Source organism: Haliotis asinina, chromosome 3 (assembly GCF_037392515.1).
Source record: "Haliotis asinina isolate JCU_RB_2024 chromosome 3, JCU_Hal_asi_v2, whole genome shotgun sequence".
NCBI classification, from domain to species: Eukaryota; Metazoa; Mollusca; class Gastropoda; order Lepetellida; family Haliotidae; genus Haliotis; species Haliotis asinina.
This window is the reverse complement of record NC_090282.1, coordinates 85,785,064-85,793,474: the sequence shown is the minus strand read 5'-3', so window position 1 is coordinate 85,793,474 and position 8,411 is coordinate 85,785,064. Positions and strand designations below refer to the sequence as shown.

Sequence of the window (8,411 nt, the reverse complement as noted above, 5' to 3'; positions counted from 1 at the left end):
AATTAATTCCTGTTCGCGTTAGTCTTGTCTTTGATGTACCGACTATAGCCTGTATTGGAAAGTTGAATTCTGGACATGGGGAGCAATATAAAGTTGATCTTTTTAAGAGTTAAAAGGTTAAGAAGGAAGATTTCAACAACATTTTAATTGGAGAACATCAGGAAATAACCCCAGAGATTAATAGAGATCAAGGACAATATCTCCGCAGTGCCTGGAACATCAAGGACAATGACCAGTTGTGAATATTGCAGCGTATATTACTATCGGGCCTAGGAGACTATAGGACAGATTCAATACAATGCTTTCTGAGGTTAGAAAACCAACCCTAATCGCCCATACAGCTACGTTAGGGGTGTTACGACCTACATCCAAGAGGAGACGACCAGACTTATTTTGGATATCATTTATCATAACTGCATTCACATGTTCCCCAAACAGCAGAGCCATACGATAGCATGAACTAAGTCATCACAAAGTCTGTTAAACACAACAGAATTCATCCCACCAACTGCTTTGTATTTACTAATTAAAATATCCGATGCCATTCCAGCAGACGTAGCCATTTCCTTCGCAGTGAAATCAAGATCAAGGTGTTCCGGTAACCACAATCCGAGATGTATACACATACACTGGTGTGGTCATTTCCATTTTGATTCGTGTCAACACAGATTCAATGGATATGCGGTGCACTCTGCACTCATTGACGTGTATATACGTGGACAAATACATGAACAGACAGCCTCCGTATTTGCTGTGTAGCATCGTCAGGTGTTCCCAACCTCGAAGCAAGAAGTGTGTGGAGAGCAGCGTGTATCTTATGATGACCTCATTTCTATGCCATTGGAAAACATTCTACAGTCAGGAGTCAAGACAAAATAACACATGTACTGAGTTTATTTCCGGAAAATCCTTACATGATATTTTAAAAACTTTCATACATACAATGATAAAAGATACTTTCATACAGTGACAATACAACGAGATCTTTGGACGGACACGCCAGCGTATCTCCAGTATGTATATTCTTAGGCCTCCCCTTATACACGCAAAAATGCATTTGGTATTCGATATATATGGTAGCTGAAACTGCGTCTTGAAGAAACTGAGTAACTGAGATTCATCGAATACAACACGATTGCTAATGGTAATGATATGTATTGCACACGTTTCACAATTAATGATTTATACTGTTCACAAATACAGATAGCACATACGCAGACACGTTACTATAGATAACACACATGTGTATCCCCCTTCCACATGTAACACATATGTAGACACCATGAATGATATTCCATTAAAACAACCACTGTAGTGACGTGAAAGTGGCACGTATTTGGCAGCTGACATGAACATTGTTCACATGGATATTGAGGCAAGTCAAATATACATTTTACAAACATACATATAAGCTAATGTGTTCTAAACGATAAGTACTATTCACAGTTACCTGTTCGTCATATTATCACATCCCAATCTAACCTATCCACAGGGAACATTTCGTTATAATCACATCCCTATCAACAGGACGTCACTTGGAAACGATTACAATAAACATGGAACAACCACAGAATTCAAAGGGACGTTATAAAAACATCATTAAAGTACTAACTACACTAGTCCATAACAAATCCACTGTCAACATGCAGAAATTTACACTGTCTTTGAAACTCTGGCGTCACATGACTGACATGTGATCTAAGTGCCTGCCAGCAGGACTTGAGGTAATCTGTTTTTGCACTTCTGCCTGTAGGTCTGACCACTTACCGACCAGATGGTACTGAAATGTTGTCCTGCAAACGTAACGGATGGACAGCCGGTTGTACAATGTATTCATATATGCAGCCTTTCGCCCGCATCTCAAAGATCTGAAAATGAAAACATTTACTCCATTAGCTACATATCATATATAGCTGTTCAATAAAATATTCAAACCTGTGCCTCTGTTGGTATGAAACTTAAGCTCATGTTTAAACAAAACGCAAACGGATGTGTATCTAAATATAACAAAAGAGCTACAAAAATGGTTACAGATTTCAGAAATAAAAGAATATTTATGAACACGAAAAGAATAGATAAGTACCTGCACAAAGGACGTCGATAAGTTGCAGATTAGTCTCGTGCAGGACGTCATAGTCGGGAATCTGGAACACGTGACCAGAAGACGTTGCCATGGCCTCTGCCTCCGTCATGTCAACGTCCTCGCCGATGGCCACCACGAAGATCTCGATGTTTTTGTTCTTGGACTCCTCTATCTCATGAAACACTCTCTTCGGAATCTCCAGCTTATCGTCCACAAACACAACAGCCATCCGCCTCGCCATCTCCCGTGCACCATGTTCCAGGGTGAAACTGTGACTGTGCATCTTCCGAAGGACGTGACTCAACTCCGGGTAGTCACGGTTTCGGAGATCTTTGGCAAACTCATCTTTGTCAGAGTGCTGGAAGCACAAGACCCATGCTATCAGTTATCGGGAACAGGGGCAAGTAACAACTGATATTATGATATTAAGACCTGTCTGAGTTTTGTCTGAGTGATTAAAACTAAATGGAAACTGTGCGGAAAGTGGACAATTAAGAAATATAACTCATAACTATCAGTTTTGTAGTGATCTCGGTGAGATGAGATGATGTTTAATTCTTTGGCTCGTAAACATTGTCATTTTAATGTGTGTGTGTGTGTGTGTGTGTGTGTGTGTGTGTGTGTGTGTATGTGTGCATTGTTTTCGTCAGACGCTCGGAAGTGCCATTTCATACAGACATTGACCCTTGACTCCAAGGCGTCCACGTCATGTTTTCTCCCCTTCCTGTCAAGACGACAGTCAGAGTTAGGAAGTACCACCCTGCCAAGACGACAGTCACAGTCAGAAAGTAGCACCTTTAAAAGTGGTGGATCATGCCAGGCGCCTGCTAGCTGGGCTGACGCTCTAACAAATACATCATTAGCTTCGATGTGTTAATTCAGGTACACTTTTGAAAATGTGTTTTCAACGACTTCTCCACCCCTCATTTGACCCCTCACCTCTCCAAGATCTATGTCTCCGTCGTGGCAGTTTCTGGAAACAACACCGGCCCTCATGACGTCATCGGCAAAGTTGAACTCATCCACGACGGTGCCGATGAACTTCTGTAATTTGCCTGTCTTAGTTGCTCCCATAGCAGCAGAGTCGAACACGAACATCACATCGGCCAAGGTGGAGCTGTGGCAAGCTGGAAATGTTACAGTTAATGTTATCTAGGCATTTGCAAATGCATATTATCACAATGTGTTCGTTAGAGACACTTGAAGTCGGAAATGACCAGTTATACAACACATAATTTATTTGCCTTCTTCCAAATACAGTGGTAACAGTGAATACTGTATTGCTATGTATTATCTTCTATATTTACCTGATTGATCACCCTGCATGAGAGCCGCTGCTGCAATCACTGCAACGAGAGCAATAAATGCACTTATTTGGTATATTGGAAACATGCAGTCCTTTCGTCATACGAGATGCATGATATTCAGATATTAATCATAACAATGCGACAATGCTTTGGGGAAATTACGTAAGCAGTTGTATGTTTCAGATGCAAGAATACATACTGATCATTCATATTACCAAATATGACTAGAAATACATTAACGGTAGCTTAAATTCCACTGGCAAAAATATCTACATACATCAACAGAGAATACTGAATTATTGTCTCACCTTCACATTCACCCAAGGCAAACTTTTCCTTTATATTTTCCAGAGCACTATAGCTGGCCACTTCATACACATACGTCTCTGAGGGTTCGCTGCCGATGAGGGTCAATTCCTTGGGGTCAAAGTTTTTGCCGATACCAACAGCAAAGACGTTGATGCCTTCCATCTTGGTCTTCATGGCCTCTGTCTCTGTGTCAACAGGGTAACGTGACCTCCCGTCAGTCAGAACTACGGCGATCTTGTCAACGTCTTCACGGACAATCTCTGGGGCGAAGGCCCTCTCGCGCATGTATCTGATGGCTGTTCCGGTGTGTGTGTTACCACCCATGTAAGGAATCCTGAGGATAGCCTTTTTGAGCTGTTCTTTGTCTTCATATTTATCCAGACCGAATTGTGGGTAGTAGCGTGAGGAGAAGGTGGCAACACCGACCCGTGTTTTATTGGGGCCAATGTCGAACAAGTCGACGACTTCAGAGACGAAATCCAGTTGAGTTTTGAAATCTGGTTCCCATATGCTGGATGACGTGTCCAAGAGAAAGAAGAGCTCAGCTGGTTTCCCCCCACAACCTGGAATGTCAGAAACAACGTGAAACAAAACTCTTCCATGTATATCGGAATAAAGGACAGATTATGAACATCATTTATACTGCCTGAGTGATGACTTCAGGTTATTGATAAGAGCTTACTATAAAATATTACTGTGTATTTTTCATATCCAAATGATAACATGGTTGCTTGTAATATTTTTAATAAGATCTATTTGAAAGAGGAAATGCGACAGCTCACCTGGACCAGTTAGTGACTGATGTTGGGTAGCCTTTTCAGGTCCCTTATGATGAGCGGGTTTACCCTGGACAATGATGGCAAATGCCTGCAATGTGAACAGATATGATCATTGAACCTTGCTTCCAAGTACACCAGTTATTTACTGTATCAGATATGTAGCGCAATACTTACTTTTCAAAGCACAGTGTTTGAACTCTGAACTCGGTCTGCCTCACAGTCCCTGAACCACATTATTTTCTCTACTGCCTAGCCCTCTTTGTAGCTATATAGTGCAAACGCAGTCTAGATTTCTCAAAATGCTAAAAAGCTACAACAGTGTCATTATTATTATGTTATTGATACTAAAGATAATCATATATCTTGTAATCCACACATGCTATCTGAGACACGAGCATACAGAGCTGATATGGTATTGATTAATGATAAATACATTTCTCTATCCACTTCTGAGAAAGTTACAAATTCCAGTAGACTTACCAGGATGACAAGTATAAACAGCTTCATGACTACACTGTAGTATGAGTCAAACAGTGAGTGTAAGATGGTGATATTCAGGTGCAATGTTCTGATATGTCTAATGATCGTAAATTTGCTCTTATATAGTGTAGTAAAAGACGTGGGTGATTTTCTGTAAAATGTGTGCTACGTCATCAAAAGGGTAGGCCTCCCTGCGTCGCCATACTCGTGGGTCCCGTGACCTCGGAAATATACACATACCACGCATAGGTTGTGTTGCTACGTGCCTCATGAATGGAACGCTCGCGAGCGTTGTCCGGAAGGGGAGAGGGCAAGTAGGGATAAGACAGACATAGATTATGAAGATTTCAGAAGCTGATAAGATTAGGCATTTCATACACGACCGGATCTTGAGATTGTCGGAAAGCTTTGTTGGGATTACTGCAATACAGATGTGCAGTGGGATGACCCCGAGTTGACGTCGTGTTGTGGGGAAGGGGTGGAAGGACAGGTGGGTGTGGCCATCAGAGTGGAGTAATGCTTATAGTATGATATATGCAAGAAGATAACATGGAGGAATACCATATATGGTAGAGGGGTTCGTGAACTCTAAAGTTTAATATGAGCACCCGCGCGCGGAAATCGTCAATTACTTGCACTTGCTCCGATCGCACGAAGATGACTACTGAAAAGTTAGAATTAACCCATACATTCAACCATCTAGTTTAATGTTTCTGTTTCGTTTGAAAATATTGTATAATTGATATTATTTCATGGACACGTGTTCCTGCCTGCACATATGCAAATCAGTCTCTGAACATTTGTGCCCACGTGAAGACCTTTACAGTCAGTCTCACTTGCCCTTGTAGGGACAACGCATATCCGATGTTACCTGAACATACATGTATAATACACAAGTAAAATGTATCTGTAGGTTTGGCGATCCCCGGCCTTTGAAGGTACAGATTTGATTCCCCAATAAATTACATTTCTTTAGTAGATGTCGCTACTAACAGTCCCACTCGACCTATCTGAAGCAATTCAAACACACTGACTATACTAGTGCCAAACTAGTGTGAGTTAGATAGGTGCTGGTGATAAGTGACTGACGAGTGTGAGTTAGATAAGTGCTGGTGATAAGTGACTGACGAGTGTGAGTTAGATAAGTGCTGGTGATAAGTGACTGACGAGTGTGAGTTAGATAAGTGCTGGTGATAAGTGACTGACTAGTGTGAGTTAGATAAGTGCTGGTGATGAGGGACTGACTAGTGTGAATTAGATAAGTGCTGGTGATAAGTGACTGACTAGTGTGAGTTAGATAAGTGCTGGTGATAAGTGACAGACTAGTGTGAGTTAGATAAGTATTGGTGATAAGTGACTGACTAGTGTGAGTTAGATAAGTGCTGGTGATAAGTGACTGACTAGTGTGAGTTAGATAAGTGCTGGTGATAAGTGTGAGTTCTCAGATGGGGTGTAAGCCCCCACCTATATCACAATCATTTCTTTCCTATGTAAGTGTAATCCAAACCATAACACGCGTTACATTTCACCTCTTTTATAATGACATTATGCATGCGTAGTAGGGACGGTTAGGACAAAATGGAATCGAGTACCCGCATGTACTTACCCGAGTAACCGGAAATGTCTGGAACACAGTGTTTCGGTCAGCTTTCTGAATATTAGGATTTGACAGATATTATTAAAGAAAACTTGAAAGGGTGGCAATAAGACATTAAAGCTGATCTCTAATCATAATTTAATTAACGTCTGTTTAACCAGTATAAGAAGCAACACCATTCCTTACATTCTTCGTTAAAACTGTTACTCCCTTCTGCTGTAAACTTACTACTCACTGCTCATGCGCATATATATTACAGTCGTTGATGATAAGCTTCAGTAAACGGACAATGCCAGTGATGTAAATGTGTGTTACATTCGTGAAGACAAGTCATTATCTGCGCTTGTCATTGCAGAGTTCTCTTTCTTTCCTTGATATAGGACTCGATTCCAGTTGTACCCGACCCCACCCGGGTTCGAGTACCCCAGTACACGTCCCAGTCCGAATTCGTAGCTTTCTGGAGCCAGTGCCCGGGTGGGTTACATCCGCCGACTTTGTGAACTGGTGATTAAGTGTCATCTGGCTCTGAGAGTGCGGGTTCGAGTCCCGGATCGGACTCAACTCCTGAAATGACTAGAACCTTCCTTTACGGAGAAAATGTAATCCCAAATATTGCAGATGTTACATCAGTCCGCTTTCCAAATGGCATTGTGCATTGTCAAAGTAAAGATAAAAAGGCGAAAAAGTAATTACAAAAAGTATAATTCGTATAAGCAAAACGTGTTATGGTTAAAGGTCACATGCAACCAAAAAAGCAAACATTATTAAAACACATTTATCACTTATTCATGACGTATAATATACATTGCTTCTTTTAAAAAACAAATAAACAAAATTATAAGCGTACAATCGCGATTCAAAAGTGCAATATTTTGTACTTGGACTTACTTCCCCCGAAACGAAGCCCTCGGGAGACCGAACCCAGTCATAGCGGATGGATGTGCACTCAAGTGTAACGACGGCCTCTGATTGGCTGTTTCATTTGCTGATATGCTGAGGGTTCATTGTGTGTACAGAAAGGTGATCTGTTTGATGGGCATTTTAGAAGTATGGTCAGTCACATGAAAGTAAGATTCTTTATCGATAACAACTTCTTTTTGTGTACTTGATGCGTCGTTTCAGTATGGATTCATATACTGTTGTCAAACAAAATCATACACACTAAAAGAAGTCGTTATCCAGAAAGAATGTATATAGAGATGCTGGATTTTGAAAATACATGTTCTCTGAATTTCCGCTCGATCCAATCAAAAATCATGTCAGTAAAGATGGTAAACTACTGCGTGGCTGGAATCTGTCATTCGTCCAAGTGCAAAGCAGGACTTGAAACTGACAAGAGTTTGCACCAGTTTCCGTCAGATCCAGTCATCCGAAAAAAAGTGAATGTAGTTTGCTTGCAACCCACATGTCATGTGTATCACACGTGCCTAATTACATAATGTGGCAGAGACGGGGCTCGGGTGCACGAGTCATAAATCAACTTATTTTCTTTATGTCGTATAGTCTGATAGGTGTTAAGTTCAAATTGCACGTGGTCAATGATTGAAGCTGTGTACTGCATGTTGTCTTTAGCAGACAGGCAGACATATAGGTATGAATAAACCAGACACTGAGCTTTCTCTGTGACAGAGACTGCTTACCACAATCAACAAGTTTTTTCACGTAACGAGTAGATTATTTACTTGTTTGTGTACACAACCAAGACTAGACTACTGCTCACGACCTCAGATGCTGGGCATGCATACTGTTTCAAGCTCCGCGAACCTATTCACTGTGCATGCGTTATGGACGCAGCGCAGCACAGCTGTTGAAACTCCGATTTCGCGGGCTTTTTTTTCATCGCGTTTTTTCAACTT

The 8,411-nt window shown here is 41.2% G+C and overlaps 1 protein-coding gene across 1 annotated transcript; it reads right to left on the bottom strand.

Annotated features, from left to right (window-relative positions):
* Positions 1-878: 878 nt before the first annotated feature.
* LOC137278659 (cartilage matrix protein-like) lies at positions 879-5,047 on the bottom strand. The gene is made up of 7 exons (XM_067811161.1): positions 4,959-5,047; positions 4,482-4,566; positions 3,699-4,262; positions 3,391-3,429; positions 3,023-3,210; positions 2,084-2,441; positions 879-1,868 (listed from the first exon to the last, which is right to left on the bottom strand). Exons 1-7 carry the CDS (start codon positions 4,983-4,985, stop codon positions 1,861-1,863), a joined length of 1,269 nt encoding a protein of 422 aa, XP_067667262.1. The 5' UTR covers positions 4,986-5,047; the 3' UTR covers positions 879-1,860.
* Between the last annotated feature and the right edge of the window lie 3,364 nt (positions 5,048-8,411).

Bases quoted from the DNA above. Each gene is read 5' to 3' on its own strand.
- LOC137278659 (XM_067811161.1), bottom strand. From the start codon at position 4,985: ATGAAGCTGTTTATACTTGTCATCCTG. The intron at 3,430-3,698 runs GTGAGACAATAA...CTCTCGTTGCAG, and splicing joins TGCCTTGGGTGAATGTGAAG to TGATTGCAGCAGCGGCTCTC. The intron at 3,211-3,390 runs GTAAATATAGAA...TAACATTTCCAG, and splicing joins CATGCAGGGTGATCAATCAG to CTTGCCACAGCTCCACCTTG.